The 24288-nt window shown below is 37.0% G+C and overlaps 1 protein-coding gene across 4 annotated transcripts in view; it reads left to right on the top strand.

Moving 5' to 3' along the window:
* Positions 1-24288, top strand: part of LOC121414227 (protein still life, isoforms C/SIF type 2-like) — a 99645-nt gene that overhangs the window by 63542 nt on the left and 11815 nt on the right. For all 4 annotated transcript variants that reach the window (XM_041607337.1, XM_041607334.1, XM_041607335.1 and 1 more), the window contains 13 exons: positions 9359-9453; positions 10719-10799; positions 11371-11628; positions 12208-12269; positions 12764-12851; positions 13916-14077; positions 14700-14804; positions 15276-15354; positions 16375-16476; positions 16682-16939; positions 19545-19984; positions 20365-20490; positions 22707-22913. In XM_041607337.1, coding sequence (XP_041463271.1) covers positions 9359-9453; positions 10719-10799; positions 11371-11628; positions 12208-12269; positions 12764-12851; positions 13916-14077; positions 14700-14804; positions 15276-15354; positions 16375-16476; positions 16682-16939; positions 19545-19984; positions 20365-20490; positions 22707-22913 — 2063 coding nt within the window. The remainder of the gene's footprint in view (positions 1-9358; positions 9454-10718; positions 10800-11370; positions 11629-12207; positions 12270-12763; positions 12852-13915; positions 14078-14699; positions 14805-15275; positions 15355-16374; positions 16477-16681; positions 16940-19544; positions 19985-20364; positions 20491-22706; positions 22914-24288) is intronic.

The raw sequence follows: 24288 nt of genomic DNA, 5'->3' as shown, positions 1-24288 counted from the left end.
TGTCAGTTTAAATCACCGACTGTTTGCTTTGTGAAACACCCCCCTGATGACTGATGTGGTCTGAATATGAGAGGATGTGATTAATTTAGTTTGTTACTATCCAAAATGAGTCCAGTCCTTTTGCAGTGAATAGGGATGTCTGTGCTTATCGCAGTACTACCTTTCTTTAAAGAGCAATGAAACCTTTTGAACAAATAGGCTTGTGTAGAAACAGAAAAATCAAAGAATAAGAATAAAAATAGTTTGAGAAAAATCGGACAAATAGTGAGAAAGTTATGAGCATTTGAATATTGCAATCACTAATGCTATGGAGATCCTCACATTGGCTATGGAAATCTATCAGTGTCATAATTATTTCCATGAAAATTTTGCACATTGTCCTTTTTATGCAAAGAGAAGCGCAGGGAATTTTTAAGAAAACAATGAATGCATGAATATACATCACAGCTAGAAAAAATTTTAACAAACATACAAACATAACAGATGTTGACCTTGCTGGCTGTCCCTATAGAGAGTTACGATTGATCCAATCGATAGTAACTCTATGGAAATCCATTAGTGCCATAATTTTCTCTACGGAAAATTTGCAAAATGTCCTTTTTAAACGAAGAGAACACACCAAATTGTCAAGAAATCAATTAATTTATGGATACATTCATACCTAGAATTCGTTTAAAACAAACATACATTCTATATGGTGACTTTGTTGGCTTTCCATAGTTGTGATTGATTGGATCAATTGCAACTCTTCGTCAGTTGGGGCCCAGATTTTCAGAATGTCTTATCTTATCTTCACTCCCTTGTATTTAATTTGAAATTTGTTTCGTGCCACCCCCCCCACACTTTTCCTTTGTCTTTTTAACAGAGATTGTTTATAACTGACAGCAATTTAAGTTTGAAAGGAAGTTTGTAATTGCCACATGATATCGATATTCAAACTGTTGTGAATGCCTTGTTTTAGAAGGGATATGTGCACCTGTTTTTTGTTTGTTTGATTATTTTTTTTCTGAATGTGTAATGATTATCTTTGTTTCATGAAGTGATGGAATAATTTCTGTTTGAAAACACAGGATAGTGATGGGGTTGATTTAAAGCTTTGAATTTACTTGAATGCATCTGATTTTTAATTGCATTGTCTATAATCTTATGCCGAGGAGGAATGGGGTAAACTATTTGTATACAAAGCCTGTTTAAAAAGAGTTGTTATTATTCTTCTCAAACAATGTAGAAAAAGTTCCATTGTCTTTCTTGCTCTCTTCCCCAAATCCTTCTGCTTAACCCCCCCCCCCACCCCTCCCCTTCCCTCAGTCCTAGTTGTATAACACATTATAATCACTTTATTGGAAGAGTCGTGTAATCTTAATGATGTATCCATGCATGTATGTGACATGCATTAGCGTTTCAAAAGTGGCCCACTCCCCAATCCCTGGTTCTAATGCAACGTGACAGACCGTTGCAAGACACCTGGCGTGAAGAAAAGAATTAAGCTTGCATTAGAGAGAGGAAAATCAATTAGCCGTCTCGTAATCAATGAAGGGTTTCCAGGCTTTGTGTATGCGGACACCAGTGTGCCATACTGATCCCTATAGGATGTTACGGTTTTGAGACTCCATGACCGGTGTCTCCAACGGTGCTATGTCAGGAAAATATGGTGCCATTTTAGCCAAAGATGGACATACATTTAACCTGAACTGAGTGTTTAGAGGAATTTAATCCACTAATTTACATGTATACCAGGCTTTAACTCAACTTTAATGTTAAGTGAAGAAAAGGAAATTATGATAACTTGATATTTTGTGAACATACAGTACATGTACATAGACTTCATACTTCTACAGTTTTATGCTGACAGTCAAATACAGTAATTGTATAATTTGACAATTTAATTCCATGTGATTTATACTCTGGATTGTTTTTTTTTTTTTAGATTTATTTATTCGTGGTTAAAAATGTGGTGCTATGGAATATTTTTGTAATGATAGTGATGAGCTGCTTTTTCTGTGAAGAATTGGTTGAATATCAATTACAAAAATATTGAAAATGGCAGGAGAATATACCAATTTACAAACAAATTATGGTGACAATACATGAATGTACAAGAGTTATCAATGAAAGAAAATTATTGTAATTTACATAGGAGCACACTAGTTAAACGAGAAAGTAGGCAGAGGAAAGCAAAATAGATGACAAATAATTATATTCTAACATAAAGTTTAACTGATTACACTATAAACCAACCCTAATCCTCATGCCTATCCTGACAATATACGTGTATCGAATGAAAAATGCAATCACAAACTTAATCTTCGGAGTATCTTTTGAGAGAGCTAGAGGCTTGCATAATTTTGCCATAGCAAATACATGTATTGGGCCAATTACATGTATATAAAACATGATGATTTCAATTTTTTAAAAAGCCTATATTGCATATCAATAAACTACAATCTCACAAAATGTCTTCCAACTCATTCTATGCTGTAACATGCAGATTCAAAGTTAGGAACTAATCTGAACAGAGAGGATAGGGAAAAATCATGGAAATTGGCTTAATTGGAACGGCTTGCTTTGGTCGAAAACAGGTCACTGGCGGATAACCTGGGGATGAGAATGGATTATATCAAGGGATTATATCAAAAGGATTTTATCGGTGGTCCCAATTTTTAAAGATTATTTCATCATCCATGCCCGCCTGGAAGTAACAATTAAGTCTGTGCACCTTGCATCCCCCCTCCCCCCCAAAAAAAATGAAATAGTTCAAGAAAAATTAATTGATGGGGTTTGTGACAGATTTAAGGAGGGGGGGGGGGTCATGGGAGGGAGTCATTGATCAGGATTCCCCCCCCCCTCTATCTCTGTCTTTCTACTTTATTAATTGATATTCTTTTTTATTAACATAGTATTTTTGTTTGCAGTCTTCTTCCTTGCCTCAAGCTTTTTTTTCTCTTCTGTGTTTCCTTATTTTCTTCTTGTTATTATTGTTTTTTTTTCTGCGCCCCCCCCCCTTCTATGATTTCCTTCCCAAGATAGGATATCCACATAATGAAAGCTTGCAGGAAAGCTCGAGGAAGTTGGTCACTTTATTCACTTTATGATCATTGCTTCGTCTTCTATATGACCTACAATTAACAATGGAATTTTAAAAACACAAGTGAATCAATTTACAATTACTAAATGATGCAAACTAGTAAAAGTTTACATTTTCAGCAAATATTATGAAAACATGCCCCGAATTTTCAAATCTTCAGAAAGGAAATGTGTACCATGAAAATTCATGTATATGAAAAGTAAGTGACTGGTTATTGATAATATTTATGTCTTAAAATTAAATATAGACCGCCCAGATTTTTTAAAATTTCTCCTGCACACCATATATGTTTCATATTTTGAGGATCTGTCATAGTGTCTAAATAAGAAACAGGGAAACTGCAATTTGTTTCAAATTAAGATTCCTCCCCTGTTATTGATTCGTCTGCGGGTCCAATTTCCTTCTTCGCTACCTACTGATAGATACCTGGTACTGGGGGGCTTGGTTCATTTGACATTCACCCGTCGGTGACAGGGAATTATTGGATCCTTATGATCAGTTTTGGCTTCTTCAAATTGGCAATACACCTAGTTTTCTTCCATTGCTGCATTTTAGTTTGATGAAAATTTTGTATGTTTTTGAAAAGAAAGTTATTTTGACAAAAGTTCATTTTTTGAAGATAAGAATTTGCTAATTTGCATAGAGAGATGGTTACATGGAAGAGGTCTTTGCATTGCCAATTTGATCGTTTACACCCAAGTGTATGTATATGTACATATGTAGCATCAATCCAACAAGTGATGCATCTGCTTTTGAAATGGGCATCAAAAGTATTAAAGGACAAGTCCACCCCAACAAAAACTTGATTTGAATAAAAAGAGAAAAATTCAAAAAGCATAACACTGAAAATTTCATCAAAATCGGATGTAAAATAAGAAAGTTATGACATTTTAAAATTTCGCTTCATTTCACAAAACAGTTATATGCACATCTCGGTCGGTATGCAAATGAGGGAACTGATGACATCACTCACTATTTCTTTTGTATTTTATTACATGAAATATGAAATATTTTTATTTTCTCGTCATTGTCATGTGAAATGAAGAACTTTTCATTCCTCCCTGAACACGTGGAATTCCATTATTTTAACATTTTGTGCTTCAGGCATGGGTGTCCTAATCATCAAATTCGTAAAAATTGAAATATTGTATTATTCAAACAATAAAAAAACAAAAGAAATAGTGAGTGACATCATCGACTCTCTCATTTGGATGTAACTGGCTCGTTCATATAACTATTTTGTTAAAAATAAGCGAAACTTTGATATGTCATAACTTTCTTATTTTACATCCGATTTTGATGAAATTTTCAGCATTGTGCTTGTCTGATTTTTCTCTGTTGATTCAAATGAACATTTTTCTGAGGTGGACTTGACCTTTAAACGCACAAATGTCAGAGAGATAAACATGTACCTCTGTGTGTATCCATAAAATCAAATCAAATCTCTATTTCCTCCAATCAATGGAAAGCACAATCAAATTGTTCACACCATGAAAGGAACATTTAATATACATATTTGGATTCATTTGATAGTCCATTTATAGAAGTTTAGATGTGGGCAACTGGGTTATGGGCAATGTGCATTCCAGTGTGAAAGAACCCACTTCACTCACTTGTACAATTGATGGACACGTTCAGACCTCTGTTTTATTTGCGATCTGGTTCTTCTTGAAATAGCATAACAAAAGTTCGTAATACAAAATGACCAATGGTTTAATGCTCAGTGTGAACAGGGTTCCCTTGACTGACCACTCATCATCACAATCCTTGGACATCCCCAGGGGTCATTTACACCCAAATCAAATTGGATTAGATATTTTTAACTCTTATTACAAAGTTCCAATATGTTCTAGGTCCCCTGAGACTCTGTAGTCTTTGCAGTGAAACTTTTATTTTGCAACATTGATCTGTGATCCTTACAAAATGTGCATATGGTCATTTTCAAACAAAAGTGGACATGGGGGTGAAAATTAAAACTTGCTAGAAATCATTAGGCTTCAATGTTTTTTGAAACTAGACATCTTAAAGTATATTTTTCCATTTCATTTACATAAAATTATTAATTATGTCTTGAGATACAGTGAATTTTATGCAAGGGAAATTAAATGTTACAAAATGTTGATTTTTGCATTAAAATTCACATATTGCCTATCACAATATAAAATTTGTATTAGAAGCACATTTGTTGGCAAGATACAAGCTGTGTATTGTATCTAACTCCTAAAAAGCAAAAAAAAATTATGTGAAGTGTTTTTCTGAAAAAAATTGGGTTTCAAAGTTTTCAAAACTGGTTGTCGTGTCACTCACGTTTTAAATGCAAAAAGTTTTCTAGAGCTTTGTATTCTGAAAATTAATTTATCCCAGTACTGGAGCAAATACAGTTTATCTGTACCTTATTGTATATAAAGTAACTTGGTCCAATGTGTTAAGGTAAAGCTAAAATTAACTGACAAAGTTGTGTCGTGTCACTCACAATGTCGTGTCACTCACGAAATGTCGTGTCACTCACGGTATTATATTGTGTATAAAAAAGGACATCCAGTAATTTTTGAAGCGTTTTACCAGGGATACAGTCAAAATGTTGTTCCTGACATCATTTAGGCCTATTTTAGGCTAATAATTTCCTCCATCTTCCTAATTTTACTCCTTTTTATGGAAATATTGAATTTGATATTGAGTTCATCTATTTTCTCTCTCCATGGTTGCCTTGGTTTAAAAAATCCTGACAATTTTCCATTGGTGTGAAGACTCGGATCCTAATTCATATTTTGGTGAATGTACTGTGATTAAGAATATAACAACATAATCAACACAAAATTATGAATGTATCAAGAGAAAAACCACTATACATGTACTTTAAGCAATGGACATATTTACAATGCATAAAGGGTTGGTGATGGTGAAAGTCATACCTACATGTAGGTATTACTCGAACATTCTCTGTCTCCATTTACAGAAATAAGCAGAAAGTTCACCTTTCTTTTGAGTAATGTTATTTCTTTGTTATACTCAGCTAGAAAAGTCAGATCCTTTTTTTGAAATTTGCAGAAATTTTAGTGGTAAAGTAGTGTACATGAGATATAAGAGATCACCATGAACACCAAACATTTTTTTTCAAATTCGGAAAAGAAAATATTTTTCTTTTCCTTCTGATTGATTAAATCAACCTTTTCATTTGCCATAAAGCTTGTATTCCAGGACATGAAATAAACAAATTTGCAAGAAAACAAACATTTCAGGTGAGAATGTACTGAGATTTGATAGAACATTTTGGATATTGCTTGAAGCAGCTACATGCCAAGAAGTGATTAACTACATGTAGGGTCTGAACAGCAAACTACCGTAAGTTGGCCGATGTGTGTTTAGAGCAGATTTGCATTTACACATATTCATTACAACAAAATGATGCATGTTCATGTAGGTCCCAACAAGTCCCAACCGAGACCGCATTTTGATTTGAGCAACTTTGGATGGGTTGCCATGTACCAGTAGATCAATTTTTTTTTTTTTGGGGGGGGTACCCTGATAAGAACAGAGCTGGACCTCGAGGGGAAAAAGCTATTGAGGTGTAAAGGGAGCCTGGTTGGGATGTTGAATTGGATTTTAGTGTGACATCCAAGGGCTTAGAAAAGGAAAGGCTAATGACTTGTACATGTAGTTGTTATGTAATAGTAGCAGACTGCAAGAATCAGGTACTGACTGCGTCTTTCACCTTGTGGCTTTCCCTGGATTCCCGTGGTATGGTATATGATCAATTAGCCATGAAAAGGCGCTTACAAATTTGGTACAGTGCCTACATGTACTGCCTTGGGAGGGTCCACATACAAGCAGTGTTCAGGAGAAAACCTATGCTTGTTGAGTTGAATTTCCAATTTTCTCAAGGCGATTTGCTGATAGTCCATCTGAAGTGTGCAGCAACGTGATTGTGGTTTGGTACCAAAAAAGACATTTAAACTGCCATGTCCTATTTGGACAATGCCTATAAAAATATTATTGTAATCCAATATTTCAAGAAAAGGGAGTCATACATGACATCATAGGCTACCAGACCATGCCAGATGATGTGAGTGACTATTGAGAATACCTTTCTTACAAGGAAAAATTATTCCATCCGTTGTGGATGCTGAATTGTATAAACCTGTAAACTTTCATTTACAGATAGGGAGAAAGAGTTAAAGTTTTGAATGATATCAGGCGACCAAAAGAATGTTTGAGTTGATGTCAAATTGTCAATGCCAAGACCTCATAACACCTCCTTCAAGTGCCCCCTCCTCCTCTAAAGAGGAGAGTGGTAGAAGCCCTAGTGTGACAATGTGGTATGGTATAGGGAATGTGAGTTGATGGGCAAATATGACCATAAACCAAGAATAAAACATCAGGATGACATATTATGAACTTAAAAGAAAGCAGTTATTATGTAATTAAGCACGTTTTTTGGTTAATGGTATTTTACTCTTCTACATCATGCAAAAAATACTTTCAATGTTGAGATAAATGTTGTATTTTTGCACTTGTCGTGTCACTCACGTTTTGGATGTCGTGTCACTCACGGTATATAGGAGGGTACCATTTTCCATAGAGAAGGTTTGATTGATTTTGACTATATGTGTTAGATAGGTACACTATTTATGTCCATTTACTGGTACTCACAGTACTCCATGACAACTACTTGGGCACGAATCCAACCATATGTGTTAGTGGTCAGAAACCCATGTCCAAAATTTGTCGTGTCACTCACGCACCGTTTTTTAATCATATCTACTAAACGAATTGTTGAATTCAAATCAAACTCGTAGTGGCCCATGCCAGTCCTACATTGTAAATAATATAGTAGTCATGATTGATTCATAACCTTTAAGTTTGAAGATATGAGCCCTTAAACCTCTCCGATTGTCGTGTCACTCACGTTTGAAAATGACCATATGTTATCAGGAGCATTTTGGACTTCAGATTAAATCCATACAATTAAAGCACTATAAAATATAAAAGGAGTAAAACTTATAGGCTAATCCATTTTGTGAATACCCTTTACATAACTTTCAATCTTTATAGCACACTACCCTGACTGTTGCATCGTCTATAGATGTGAAAATGATAGTATACCATGAATTATTTCGAGCTGAATTAAATTGAAGACATGTCATAGGGTGCATTATGCTTCCCTTTTCAGATCAAAATCAGGCTTTTGTTACTCGTTAATTTCAAAACACATTTGCATCCTTCTGACCTTGCCTCGTTTTCATTTAAACACTTACCTTACTACAAACAAGTGCTTGTTAGATTTGCATATATTCCTCCAAACAGAGAATCAAAACGTGATATTTTGAATAAACTGTGATTGGTATTGAGACTATTCTGCAGGGCTAACCAAGTCACTATACACTTAGTCATATGTCATGCGCAATTAGCGCAACAGTATCAACGTAAAGCCTAGGTCTTAAGGGCCGAACTATTCCTAGACGATGTTTCCTGCTTGTTTTATTGCCGAAGATGGAGAAGCGGGCGGGAATGGAGAAGCGCCTGTGCTGCGCGAGCGAGGTCAAAGAGATAAAGAAGAGGGTCGTTCATGGAGAATCATGGAAACCACAGTCTGAGACAAACTAAGCATTGATAACTCATTGCCATGGTAATAGAGTAAGCACCTTGTTCTGTCGATGTCTAAATAAAGTTTGTTTCCTCGAAAAAGACAACTTCCATTGGCCGCGTCACTCTTGTGGTTGCGCAAAATATTTTGTGACGCGAATGACGTAAATGCAGAGAACAGAAAATTGTGTAAATAGAACACGTAATGTCCAGGTTGAGTGGCTATTTATGTTCAATCTAAAGTCAAATCTTATTGCTTGCATGGTCACAGTAATCTGTTCGACTTAGAAAAGATTTGACACTTAACTGCAAGTTTACCTTTGTGTCTATTGTAATCTATGATCTTGGGGGGCGTCGTGGTCTAGTGGTTAAGACTCTCATCTTTCAATCTGAGGGACGTGGGTTCCATTCCCAGCCATGGCTTTCTTTTCCTTCAGCAAGAAATTTACACACATTGTGCTGCACCCAACCCAGGTGAGGTGAATGAGTAGGAAGAAATTCATTGAATGCTTGAGTTCCCGATCAAGGTAGCCTTGCTAAAGCAGGGGTAATAATAACATTATCATGTTTAAGCAGGGCCTGCTGGGAGAACAGTTTTTGGATTTGAAGTGGCTTCCCTGGGTAAAATATGACATTATTACTATTTTTTTAAATTAATTTTCTTCATTTACCCTTCTATCATCCTTACAGCTTGTTCCTCGGCATTTGCAAGGCAGCATGGGAAGGATGACACCCTCCGACTCCTCAAATCTCAAAACCAAAAGCTGGAAGACCAAATTGATCAAGTATGTGAAAAAGAGATTTTCTCATTGATTCATAAACAACAATGCACATGTTTGTGTGGTATAGTTAAATACTATTTTATGATTTCAGGGGCAATAGTAAAAACTATTGCCCTGAGCTGAAATGATCTCAGAGCTTTTTATGATAACAAGACCAAATAAATTTCAGTCAATTGTTTCAGACAACACTAATCTGTGTCTTATAAAAAGAGAGAGATACATTTAACCAAAAATATATATAAAGTTTAAAGATTTGAAAAAAAAAGAATATTATTTTCATTCTTGTAATTCCCAGTCATTTTTATCTTCATTGGCAGAAACTTTGGTAGACACTTTGCCCTTTGATAGTCTTAGAGACATGCTTCTACAGTCATGTCACTTTGTTAATAACCTCATAGATGCCTAGATTTTTGTTGGTGATTATGACATAATGAAAGTGAAATTATTAGAAAACTTCAGTCTACATGTATATAACTGTATGGAATGTTCCCACTAAATTATACTGTGTGTGGGTGATGCGCTTGCATGAAGGCTGCAAGCATTAATCTTTTATACAGGAAGTATATTAAGACCTCAGTATCCTTGTAGTCCCTTTATTTGGTTTTAAGAAGCCTTTTAGAGATGTTTTCACATGTAGAAGTAGAAGGAGGGTGAACGAGGAAATAAAAGCCATGATGAGAAAATCTCTCTTACGATGGGTCTCCCTCTCTGAAGGTCCCTGTATTATAAAGAAAATCAAGTGACATTGAAAACAGTTGAATGTGTGAATATGCATGTAGATCAACCCAAGTCCAACTCTTGGTCAAATAAAGTTGAACGTGACGAGCTGATGCTTTAAGTGCTGTACATGAACCCATCTTCTGGGAAGTTCCTATTCCAGAATTCCACCTAGGAGAGCCAAAAGTGATTGATAAATTTAATAAAATCGTTACAGAACATACAAGAAAGTATCTATCTTTTCTTGATACACTCATAATGGACTGGACGGGGGGGGGGGGTCGTTCTTATGTTCACATTCACAGTTGTGTGCATGCAGCTCTTCATTGAATACGGAGTGTATTCGTCACTGGACTCAAAGTTATTCTCCTTCTCATCTCTCTACTAACTTCATCGCTATTCATTTTCCACATCATGCTCTGCCCCTTATCCGACTCGTTTTCATCCGTTTATTTCATCTATCTTACCATCATTCTCATGCCAACATATTCATGGAGTAGGTTATTTAATGTATTAGATGTTGTAATTCTTCATTATTGTCTTTTTTGCAGGAGAATAAAACCAAGAAAATGGCTGAACTTCAGCTGATGACGGTATCTGATGCCAAAAATAGACTTGCCATCGTTAACCAGGTATTCTATATATTTGTTTTACAGGTCTTGCCTACAAGTAAATGGAAATTTGATTTTAAAAAAATGATGTTAACTAATTCCATGCACCCCAATTAAAAGTTTGTTTGAATAATTTACTCACTTTTTGTCCCCCAAGATATTTCTTTAAAAATATGCATGTGATAAACTTAAAAATTCCAGTAATCTTTCATCACATGGGGAATGATATGATGCAAATCTTGGAATTTCATGCATTTTTGAAACAGTGAAAATATAACATTAATGCATATTACATGGATGTAAAAAAATAGATCATTTTTTCAATAGGTTTTATCTTATTCTAGCAGGGGGCCGTTTTATAAAGCTGTTCGTAAGTTAAGAGCGACTTTAAGAACGATTGGTGATCCTTTCTCACACGCTAAACCATCGCCAATGAATTTATCATTTACCACACAAAAGGATCACCAGTCGTTCTTAAAGTTGATCTTAACTTACGAACAGCTTTATGAAAAGGACCCCAGGTATGATTTTACTTGTGAATGGGAAAAGTGAAGATTTTTTTAAAATGATTTTTGCCCTTTTCCTCTTACAGATCTCTCAGTGGGAGCAGAACCTGGAGAAGCTCCACCTGGAGCTGTACCGGCTCCGCTGTTACTCCACCTCCCTCCAAGGCACCGAGCTTCCCAACCCCAAGACCCTCCTGGCCTGTGTCGGCAAGCAGACCAAGGCCCACCTGGGGCGGCTGGGCTTCTTCTCCGTCTCCTCTTTCCATGCCCTGGTCAGCGCCAGGAACCCGGCCGGCATCCAGGGACGCTTCACCAAACCAAAGTCCAAGAAGCAGAAATCATTCGTGAGTCCAGAATTAGACACCCTTTATTTTTCCTACACCTGTTATACGTACAAGGGTGGATACAGATTTGCCAGAAAGAGGGTAGCCATTAGTTTCAGGAGCAGTTCATACTTTTACTGCGGTAACAATTACTCCGCTGTAAAGTCCAGACACCTATATAATGACCGACTTGGTTTAACACTATACCCTATCATAAACCTAACCCTAAACATAACAAAAAATACCCCTCTATCTTAGACAAAATAATGCTGGGAGAAAATGTTGCTGGAGCAAATGTTGTGTCACCACAAACACACCCTAACAAAAAAAAAACCTTGAGGTCCTCAAAAAGTGGGCACTTTATTTGCCACAACACCTCCTATTGCTGCCATGTCACTATCAAATAATAGTTGTCAGAATTGTATATGTCACTTGTAACTAAGTGTCTGTGCCTTCATACATGTATAATGGAATATTTGAAATGCAGAAAGTGAACAGAAAATAATGTTATAAGGTTGAGCTCATTTTACTAGGTTGTATTTGTATGGGATAGCAGTATTTCCATATTTAATTTTAAATTGTCTGTTTTCATCTTTGCAGTTTGGAACACTGAAGAAGCACAAAGACAAGTCTTCAAGTCAACACTGTGACACATCATCAACGTGAGTACTGTATAATGATAGTAATATAGTATTACATGGAGGGTAATTGGTAGTTAAGACAGTATTACACAGAGGGCAATAGTTACTAATAATGCCCATCATTGAAGGCATTAGTCAGAATTATATGCGCAAGGTGTCCTTTGGAACAGTTCGTCGTGTTGTTGCTGTAACACCATACTTTCGCGCATGGACACAGAAATGCCCTTAAAGGGCATTGCATAACGGCGTTTCTGCACTGGTAAATTTCTCTCCAACCTCCAAGGCCCTGGTCGACGGCATATGCAAGCTGGCTGAGCCATGCCGGCTAGTGCAACATAATCGCATGCCTGCATGCACCACGCGCCACAAAGATTATTTCAATGTCAGCTTTTTCCAATGAGGCATTGTGACTTTGGGCCTGCTCGCTGCAACCGACTGGTGGCCCACCATATTGTAAATCCACTGAATTGGCATTTATCTCTAATCGCCCTTGCACCTTTTTTTATCATCACCAGGTCGACGCCCGTCGCTGGGGAGCACGAGGATGTGGAACCAGACTTTGAAGATGAAGAAGAGGCGTTGGAATTTGAGGATACTGGACAGGTTAGCTTTCATCCATCTCTCTCTCTCCCTCTCTCCCTTTCTTTCTCCATCTTATTAACTATTCTAGACTACAAACCACAGACTCATACTTGACACTTTACCATTTTTTAATGTCTGGAGTGAAGACTAGACGCTAAACTCTCCGCCTTTGTCACATAAGAGGCCACCACAGTGCATAGTCTACATTATCTAGTCTCACTACTTGAGACTTTCCATTATGCACCATGTGCATAGCAAAAACAAAAACCAAAGGTCTGTTCCTGTAGACTACTTACAATCTGTCTGTCTGCCTTTGTTGCATTGATTGCCGTCTTTATCTTTCTCTCTCTCACTTTGTCTGTCTGTCTGTCTCTCTCTCGACCTGTCTGTCTCTAAATCTGTATGTGCGCCCTTATCTGTAGACTATGGTGGTATCCTGAAACCCATGGTTAAGTTAACTATAACTTAGACAACACTTTTACGTGATGCCAAATGTCATCTCATTTAATAAAAATCATTTTTATCCTGCTGCAAAAAAAGTTGTCAAAAAAATTTGAGTCCTGAAATGGGAAAGAATAGGAAAAAAGAAAAACATAATACATTTTAAAGAAATAATTGATACACTAGATTTGCCACCAATATGGAAAAAATATTATGAAGCTCAGCATTTTATAGATATGTGGTTTGAAATTCTAGTTTCGTCTCTTGGTCTTCCCTTCCTTTTGCTTCCCATCTCATCTCATAAGTTCTCTGTCTTTCCTGTTCATTTTTCTCCCAATCATATCCTCTTCCTTTTGCTCTATCTCCTCCACTCTCTGCTACAGCTGATTCGCTCTTTACCTTTCTCTTTTATTGCATATTATCATTCCTGATAATGTCTTTGTCTGTTAATGCATTCATTATTGTTTTTTTTATAATTATACCGTGTTTTTCATTGATCAAATCAAAAGAATCATATACACAATCATGACAAATCGAAATACATGTACCCTTAAAAATAATAATTACAGTACATTAATTCTTGTAGCATCTCTGTAAATTTATCTTTCTCTCTTTGTCTGTCTGTTTCTCTCTCTCCCTTGTAGTCATTTGATGAGGACACACTGGTCAGTCACAACGAGTCGACCACCTCTGACCAGCTCAGCGAGGGCTCCCTGGTCAAGGTGCTCCTTCCCGATGACCAGAGCTCCATGGTAACGGTCAGACCGGGAATGACCGTTCATGATCTTCTCATTAGCAGCTGTACGGTAAGGCATTTTTTCAAGATAGAAACAGCTACTGTGATTAATCTATTTTTGATCCTCAATTTGGCAACAAACTTTGATTCATTTTCAGAATTAATCTCTTTTTCTTCAAATTGGCATCAAACAGGAATTCACTTCAGAATTAATCTGTATTTTGTTCTTCAATTCGTCCAAAAAATTTGATCCATTTTCAGAAGTAATCTGTTCTTCAATTCAGCAACAAATTTTAATCCATTTTAGAAATTAATTTGTTTTAGTTTTTCAAATTGGCAGCAAACTTTGATTTTGAATTCATATTCGGAAGAAAAAAAATTTATTATATCACAGAAGTCACTCAAAATAGTTGGCAACTGGAATTTGTAACTGTGATTTTGCCGTTTTCATCTCATCCACAACACGTAATGATTCCCAATGTTTGTGATGATTACCGTTGGTTGAACAGCTTTAATTTGATTCATTCATTTATTGAACCATCAAAAAGATCAACAAAACAAGATAAAAGGTTGTCTCAGCAACAAAAAAATAAAAATTGCAAAGATGACCATGGAGACCCGGAGAAGCATTGCTTATAAACATGGTAGGGATACCGCAATTGAAATCAACACAACTTCCTATCTTTCTATAGAATCGGAAGATGGACTATCACAACTACTATGTGAGATTCAAAGTGGCGATGAGGTACGGAGCAAACTACAACATTCCAGATAAAACGGCCATTCTATCTGATGAGGTAGGAACTCGTACGATATTAAGATGGCTATAAACCATTACAAAAAAATCATAAAAATCCAAAGGGAATCACGATGACTTTTCAAGAGAATTATGAAATGTATGAATACATGTATACATCATACTTGTATCCGGAAGGTTATTTGAACAAACTCACATTTTTTAAATGTTGATATTTCTGGCGGTCCATAGTTGTGGGTGATTGGATCAAACGCAACTCCTTGTAAGATGGGGCACTGTGGGCCGTTTCAGAAAGCTGTTCTTAAGACAAGAGCGACTTTAAGAAAGACCGGTGAACCTTTCTTACGCACTAAACCATCGCCAATGAATATTCCATTTACCATAAGAAAGGATCACCGGTCGTTCTTAAAGTCGCTCTTAACTTATGAACAGCTTTATGAAACACCCACCAGATCATTGAACTAGGTCTCTGACATTATCACCTGTGATTGGTTGATTTTCTTCCCTCCAGAAATATGACGAGATTGAGATCTGCACCAAGAGTATCCACCAGGTTGAACTGTACAAGGTTGACGAGAGCGGAACGTTTGGTATGTATGAACACCTACATCTAGGTTTACTTCTATGTGGTCCCTGGTGTTTTAGATTTGATCAATACTTTTGATGTTGCTGTGAGATGGGACTAGTCAAATGTCAAAAAGCTATACGTGTATGCACACTGCATTTGCTCTCACTACCTACTATTTTCAATACATATGTACATGCATTGGAAGATGATAAGTATAATGATGCTGTAATGATAATGATGGTGGAGGAGGATGATGATGGTGATGATGATGTTGACGATGTTGATGATGATGATGATGGTGATGGTGTTGATGATGATAGTGATGTTGATGATAGTGATGATGATGGTGATGATGATGATGATGATGATGGTGATGATGATGATGATGATGATGGTGATGATGATGTTGACAATGTTGATGATGATGGTGATGATGATGATGATGATGAGGAGGAGGAGGATGATGATGATGGTGTTGATGATGATAGTGATGTTGATGATAGTGATGATGATGGTGATGATGATGATGATGATGATGGTGATGATGATGTTGATGATGATGATGATGACGGTGATGATGATGGTGATGATGATGGTGATGTTGAGATGATAGTGTTGATGATGATGATGATGATATTGATGATGATGATGATGATGATGATGGTGATTTTGATGATGATGATGATGATGATGATGGTGATTTTGATGATGATGATGATGATGTTGATGATGATGATGATGATGATGATAGTGATGGTAATGATGATGAGGATGATGATAGTGATGATAATGATGATGATGAGGAGGAGGATGATGTTGATGATAGTGTTGATGATGATGATGATGTTGATGATGATGTTGATGATAGTGTAGTCGATGATGATGATGACGATGTTGATGACAGTGTTGTTGATGATGATGATTTCAGTAGCTCACAATTTGTATTTCTAGTCTTTCCCACAGCTTTTGTTCATCTATAAATATGGTTATATTGTGTGATTATTATGATAATGATATATATACAATACCACCTGTTTTCTAGGTTTATCCCTAGAGGCTGAGCTTGGAGATGACATAGAACAAGAAGATCAACTATGTGTTTTCATCAGTTCATTAGAGTCTGGAGGACTAGCCTATCATCAGGGTATGTCAATAATTCTTTTTGTAATAATCTTGATTAAATCATGTTATTGTATTAGAAAATGTGTGTTTTGATCAGTTCATTAGAGTCTCAAGGACTGGTTTATTTGATATGTATGCAGCTAAAAGTTATGCTTAGATTTCATTATTATGTACAGGTAGTGTTTAAAAGGAAAAGTTCAAGTGAATTCTTTACTCTCTGTTTTTAGATCTCCAAGTCGGGGATGAGATCCTGGTCTTCAACGGCCGGGTGGTCTGCGACCTCGACATGCTTTACATCGAGAACCTGCTGCAGACGAGCACCTCCCTGACGCTGACGGTGCGTTCCTGCCGCTCGGTGTTCGCCCAGACGCAGGCCATGCAGGACACCAACCGCTATATCGATCAGCTGACGTGCCCCCCGCCTCCGCTCCAGACCCGGCTGACGGACGAGATGATCGACACCCTCATCGTCCCCTCCCCTGCAGGTGCGTGTCATGTCCTTTGCAGGGCTCCCTTGTGGCCCAGTGGATTAGTCTCCAGACTCTGAAACAGAGTTCCGTGGGTTCAAATCCCAGCCATGGCGTATTTTCCTTCAGCAAGAAATTGTGCTGCCCTCAACCAAGGTGGGGTAAATGGGTACCTGACAGGAATGCTTGGGTGCTATATGGCTGCCAAGTTTAAGCTGGGGTAATAATATGCAAGTCCTTTGGAAGCACATAGGGACATTTATAATCATATTATTGCTATTACTTGTTATGATAGCAAATTTACAGTAACTGTTAAAAGCTACTGAATTCCTTCAATCTGATTGGCTGATGATAAACTTGTCATAGAAATTGTGCATTTATTATTGTGACAAGTCTTTGTGAAACCGGATCCAGACCTCAGTCCAAAGTCACAGAGGAGCTTCTGAATCTTTGATCTTAATCTAAGGTAATTGTTTGTTTTATCTCCTTGCAGGCCAAAATCACCAAAAATGGTTTTGGATCTGCGATCTGGAGCTATGGTTGATGTAAATTTCATGCATTATTTATGCTGTATAATATACATGTAGCAGGCATATGAAGAAAGAGCCAGTTATTAAATTCACACTGTTGTCACTAGGTGCTTCATTTTCTGTACATATGACACAATGTAATAAACAATTGAAAGAATTGTGCTGAATTGAGTAAATGTTTTTAACCATGTAGTGCTGCAGTCTGCTGCTTTAAAGATGAAAAACACAGACAATATTTCAAAACAATGCAAAGGGCCCTTCAATGGGTGCTGACAGATTCTGCCCCAGTAAGGAAACCGAAGCAGCCCATTTGTAGTTTTGTATGTATGTAATTTATGTCAGGTAATGTTTCCCATTTTTAAAAAAGAAGTAACAAATAAAATAAGCAAAGTAAACAAATTAACCACCATGTGTCAAGAAGTGTTTGCCATTAGAAACCAAAATATGAAGAAAAAAAAATCAAACACTTTGAATAAAAGAATGAAAGCAAAAAAGTAAATACACAAGCCCATCTGTGTATGTGTCAGCAAATGTTTGTAGTTAAAAAAAAGTAAATAAAGTAATCCACCATGTGTCAAGAAGTGTTTGCCATTAGAACCAAAAATGGAAAAAAAAGAAGGAAAACAAGAATATGCGCCCTACCCAGTGTTTAATGTGTTAAGCAGCATCAAAGTTTGAACAAAAGAGTGGAAGCAAAGTAAATAAACAAGCTCTTTTGTACATGTTTGTCAGCAAACGTTTGTATTAAAAGAAAAAACAAAAATTAAACAAATTGACCCACCATGTGCTATTAATTGTTTGCTTTTAGAAAACAAAACATGGAAAAAATTAAACATATACCTCCCAATAGGAAAGCAAAGTATGTAAACAATCCCATCTGTATGTGTCAACAAATGTTTGCAGTTTTAAGAACACAACAAATAAAACATAAGAAATAAAAATAAATCCAAAATATGTCAATAACTTAAAAGAAATTAAATGCATAAAACATAAAAACAAATCCCGTCCTCCCTCCCCACCCCATTGTTTTTAATGAGGGTTGCCAAATCATACACTTCCTTATTTACCATTGAGACACAGTATGTGAGTTCTTTGTGGTTATTTGATTTCTTTTGTCCTATCTGTTTATACTTTCTTTTGTAAAGCCCCTTTTTCCTCACTGAACTGCACCCACCTTTCCCAAGCACTTTAACAAACCATTCAGAATTCTTTTGTTTCCTTCACATTCCGGTGGAGCATTACCTCCAAATGTAAACTTCCTTTTCAATTGTTCCCGCCTTTAACCCTTAGCTTGCCAGATGAGTTGAATATCTGTGAGCTTAATGCAGATTACACCTTTTTGGTGGAGATATACAGTTTAACCCTGCACATAAAGAGTTAATTGTTAAATTGCAGAGTTGACAAATAATCAATTGACCCACTGATCCAAAAGTGCCCAGCCCGTAACATCTGCAGAGACAACTCCTATTTTCGTTCTTTCATTCTGGTACCAAATCAATGTGGTGAGGCATGTAGATCTATCAGGTTTGTTCAGGAATTCATTTGTTTTTCAGAAGTATATCAGTCTGACCGTATTCAGAGAGGAACCTATTTGTGTAGTGTCAGTTACAATCAAAGGTTGATACTGGAATGCACTGTATATTTTATGCAACATTTTTGTCAGTTTTGTGTCAGGATGGGAATTTTACAAAAGTTAATCGTGTGATGATATTGTGTATTCAGTTGATGATGTTGCCTGTTGCTTGTGAAGACGACCACAACTTCACACAGTTTTGAGGATTCTATTAAAGATGGCTGGGTCGACCAATCTTCACCTGAACAAAAATCTGATGCAGTGTGGGCAAGAAAAAACATATCCTGGCTGAAACATCCAGTGGACCATAACAGAAAGCTAAGCAATCATTGTAGAACTATACAGTTTTTAGAATTGATTGCATTGACTACAGTTTACAATTAATCGTGGAAATCAAGCTTACCATTTATCGCTAACCTTTGTTTTACCGCACTCAGGTGTGGCAGACCCTTTAGCAGCTACGGCAACATTGGATATTGATGTGGATTTATTAACACATTTTTTCTTCTCCCTTTTTTAGCTTATGAAGATCAAGAAGACGAAGATCAGTCTTCGGAATCAAGCACCAACCCATCGATTCCTGGCAGAGACGGCACACCTCTCCCACCGGCATCCTTCGATACTGTCACCGACAGCATCAGCAACGGCAAGGAAAAGCCGCCCCTGGACAACAAGCAGATCGAGCAGTTGATGAAAAACGCCGAGCAGGTCACCGAGTTCTGCCGCACCCTCGAGTTCCGTCAGAGCGTCCGTCGCAACAATTTCACCAGGTCGGTCGGGGCCCGGGAGAGCCAGTTGATCGACATGCCGCCTCTGGAGGTTCTCCAGGCAGCTCAGAAGCTGCGGAAGGTCATCACTGAGCTTCTAGACACGGAGAGGGCGTACGTCAGGGATCTGAACTGCCTGGTGTCCAGGTACTTGGAACCTTTGCAGAATGAGGCATTCTTATCTGCAGATGAGGTATGTGTACTGGGGGCGGTTTCACAAAGCTGTTCGTAAGATAAGAGCGACTTTAAGAACGACTGGTGAACCTTTCTTACGCGCTTAACCATCGCCAATGTATATACCATTTACCACAAGAAAGGATCACCAGTCGTTCTTAAAGTCGCTCTTAACTTACGAACAGCTTTATGAAACACCCACCAGGTTCAGTACTCATCACTTCATACAGATGTCACCCTGGCATACTTTAGTCCTTGCAAAACAAAATATGTGCTCTTCTTACAGGTGGCAGTGTTAAGTGAATTTTGAATTGTGCAGAGAGGGTGTTGGGGTTGCCTATACTACTCTATACTATTCGACATCTTAATGTGCAGTCCTTGTTTCACCTTGTTTTTCAGATTGATGCTCTATTTGGTAATATCAAGGAAATTATCAAGTTCCAGACTACATTCCTGAAATCCCTGGAAGATCCCATCTCAAAGCAACAAAATTTTTCCACCCTCGATAATCCAGATGATTTCAAGGTATGCCATTCTTTATTCCACAATCACGAATATTTACCTTTTTTGCTAAGCGTTTGGTTGCGAGGCTGCAAGCTTCGTCAGACCTTTGTTGTAGCCGGCACTACGAAACAAGGTAAATTTTCAAGATTGTGGAAGAACGTTTTCTGATATCTACACGCCAATCAGATGATTCTTCTCAGCAACTTTGAATTTCTCAAAGCTTATCTTTAGTTTTTGTTAATCCCTTAAGGTGCATATCACTATTGCTATTCATTGCTAGATTATATGAATATGTTTGCCTTAAAGTGGTTACAATTTGAAGAACATGAAACTAAAATCTATTCATTGGATAAATCTGTTGATTTCACCTCAAAATTCATTTCCATCACACAGTACACAATTTAAATAATGTGTATTTTTGTCTCACCTGCGAAGCAAAGTGAGACTATAGGCGCCGCTTTTCCGACAGCGGCGGCGGCGGCGTCAACATCAAATCTTAACCTGAGGTTAAGTTTTTGAAATGACATCATAACTTAGAAAGTGTATGGACCTAGTTCATGAAACTTGGCCATAAGGTTAATCAAGTATTACTGAACATCCTATTAGAGTTTCATGTCACATGACCAAGGTCAAAGGTCATTTAGGGTCAATGAACTTAGACCATGTTGGAGGAATCAACATCGAAATCTTAACCTGTGGTTAAGTTTTTGAAATGTCATCATAACTTAGAAAATATATGGACCTAGTTCATGAAACTTGGACATAAGGTTAATCAAGTATCACTGAACATCCTGCATGAGTTTCACGTCACATGACCAAGGTCAAAGGTCATTTAGGGTCAATGAACTTTGGCCGAATTGGGGATATCTGTTGAATTCCCATCATAACTTTGAAAGTTTATGGATCTGATTCATGAAACTTGGACATAATAGTAATCAAGCATCACTGAAAATTTTGTGCAAGTTTCAGGTCTCATGATTAAGGTCAAAGGTCATTTAGGGTCAATGAACTTTGGCCGAATCGGGGGTATCTGTTGAATTACCATCATAACTTTGATAGTTTATTGGTCTAGTTCATTAAACTTGGACATTAGAGTAATCAAGTATCACTGAACATCCTGTGCACGTTTCAGGTCACATGACCAAGGTCAAAGGTCAATGAACTTTGGCCGAATTGGGTGTATCTGTTGAATTACCATCATAACTTTGAAAGTTTATGGATCTGATTCATGAAACTTGTACATAAGAGTAATCAAGTATCACTGAATATCCTGTTTGAGTTTTAGGTCACATGATCAAGGTCAAAGGTCATGTAAGGTCAATGAACTTTGGCCATGTTGGGTTTTTTGGTGAATAACCATCATATCTCTGTAAGTTTATTGGTCTAGTTCATAAAAAGTGGACATAAGAGTAACCATGTATCACTGAACATCTTGTGCGAGTTAGAGTAGTATTCAAAGTCAGCACTGCTGCTATATTGAACCGCGTGATGCAGGTGAGACGGCCAGAGGCATTCCACTTGTTGTTTAATATAAAACTCGCTCAAGAGTAAAATATGATATAATGTCTGTAACTTTCCAATATCATGTTAATTTATTAATTGCTATTTATAGTCCTCAAAGGCTTATTATTAGATCATTAAATAAACTGTTCTCCCAGCAGGCCCTGCTATTATTATTACTCTACTTTAGCTGGGCTACCTAAATGCTCAAGCATTCAAGGAATTTCTTCCGACTGGGTACCCATTCACCTCATTTGGGTTGAGTGCAGCACATTGTCAGAAAATTTCTTGCTGAAGGAAAAACGCCATGGCTTAGAATCGAACCCACGTCCCTCAGATTGAAAGACAAGAGTCATAACCTCCAGACCATGATGCCCCACATGTTTTAATAAGATTTTACATGTATGTGGAAAAGTGGTAGTTGAGCTACATGTAATGCTGTGGCAATTTAGAAAAAATTATTCAATTCAATGTCGGTTTATGAATATAAATACAATGCTGTAGTCTGAAGACTAATTTTGCAATTACATGCAAATGTAAATTACTTTCATAGATTTTATATGCATTTAAAATAGTCTACATTTGTAAGAAAAACAGTTGATTGGTGGAGGCAAACAATTTTATGTTATAAAATTAGCCAGAGAATGGAATTAGAGATTCTGTATTGCCAAAAATATATGGAGTTTAATTGCTTTTTACAAATCAAGTTATTTCGATCAATTTTGCTCTCCCTGCAGAGGATTTTATTTTCCCTTGGAGGATCTTTCCTCTACTACATGGAGCACTTCAAGCTCTACAGTGCCTTCTGTGCTTGCCACTCCCGCTCCCAGAAGATCCTGGACCCTGCCAAGGGAAACAGCGCCCTCATGCAGTTCCTGGAGGCCAGGAATCCCAAGCAGCAACATTCCGCGTCTTTGGCCTCCTACCTGATCAAGCCCATACAGGTGAGGGGTCACTCGCGGGAGGGCTATCGTCATTTTTTGATTGATTTTATTTGATGTTTGGTGGAGGTTAAGTCCCAATTATGAAAGTCACCTGTGTTTGTTTGTGGGATGTGGGAGTTTCAAATCTATAAGAATTAGGGGATGTTGCAAGAAACTAATTGCAATCAATCGTAAATATTCTGTTGCAAATTTACAGTTGATTGATCACTTTTAACTTTAGCAGAGCAGATTACACTCCTTGTTTCATGGAGCAGAGTAGCAATCGATCGAAAATATGCAATTAATTGCAAGGCATACATGTATGCTTGCTTTCAGGAACGAAAATAGACTTGCAATTGATCGCAAGTTCTTGCAACGCCCCATTAGACTTAGAGTTTCCAAAAATAAAAGAAATTACAAAATAATTAAAATGCTGATAAATAAAGAGATAGTAGTTATGCCAGTATTGTTTATATTTCTAATGCAATGATTGCAATGCTATTTAAAGTTCTAAATCATCTAATGAATACTTATGTTGAAATCTTTGACATAATGCCACATACATGTACCATCCATATTAGAAATAAAAACCAATTGAACATCTAGGCATAATGACGCCATACCAACCGTACGATTGAGTAAGATTTGAAACCAATTTGGACTTTACTAAAAAGAAAAAAAAGGCCTGCAATCCTCCAAAATCATTACTCTTAGAGTTAATTTGAACCTCAAATAGAAGTTTACTTTTCATTCACATTTTCAGATTGAAAAAAGAACAATTTTTTTTTCCAAAATCGGATTGTGGACCAGTCGTAAGTTGCGGGGAGGTATAATAATAATAATAATTAAGACTTATATCGCGCCAAATCCACTCTGTAGAGTGCTCAAGGCGCTTTTTAGGAAATTATAAAAGAAATTAAGAAGAATTGAACAGAAATGTTTTGAGGTAATTTTTGAAAGTTTCAGAAGTCAAGCACTGTTTGATGTTATGAGGGAGGCTGTTCCATAGTTTCGAGGATGAGTAAACAAATGATCTTTCACCCCAAGTTTTGGAAACTTTGGGGGTAACAAGAGAATTGGAAAGGGAGGAACGTAAGGATCTTGAAGGGGTATAACTTTTGATCAGTGAAATAAGGTACTGGGGAGATGAGCCATGAACACAATGGAAAGTTAACAACAAAATTTTGAACATAATACGCTGTTTTACAGGGAGCCAATGTAAGGATCTTAAAATAGGAGTAATGTGAGTGCGCCTGGTGGATAGAGAAACGATGCGAGCGGCAGCATTTTGAAGTTTCTGAACTTTCACTAACTGATTCTGTATAAAGGCAGTAGACATGAGAGATGAATACAAATACAGAATGTTCACAATCGACTTCTTTACTTCTAATAGAGA

The sequence above is a fragment of the Lytechinus variegatus genome, chromosome 4 (genome assembly GCF_018143015.1).
Source record: "Lytechinus variegatus isolate NC3 chromosome 4, Lvar_3.0, whole genome shotgun sequence".
Lineage (NCBI taxonomy): Eukaryota > Metazoa > Echinodermata > Echinoidea > Temnopleuroida > Toxopneustidae > Lytechinus > Lytechinus variegatus.
Note: the sequence above shows the minus strand (reverse complement) of the source record. Positions and strands in the feature narration are given on the sequence as shown.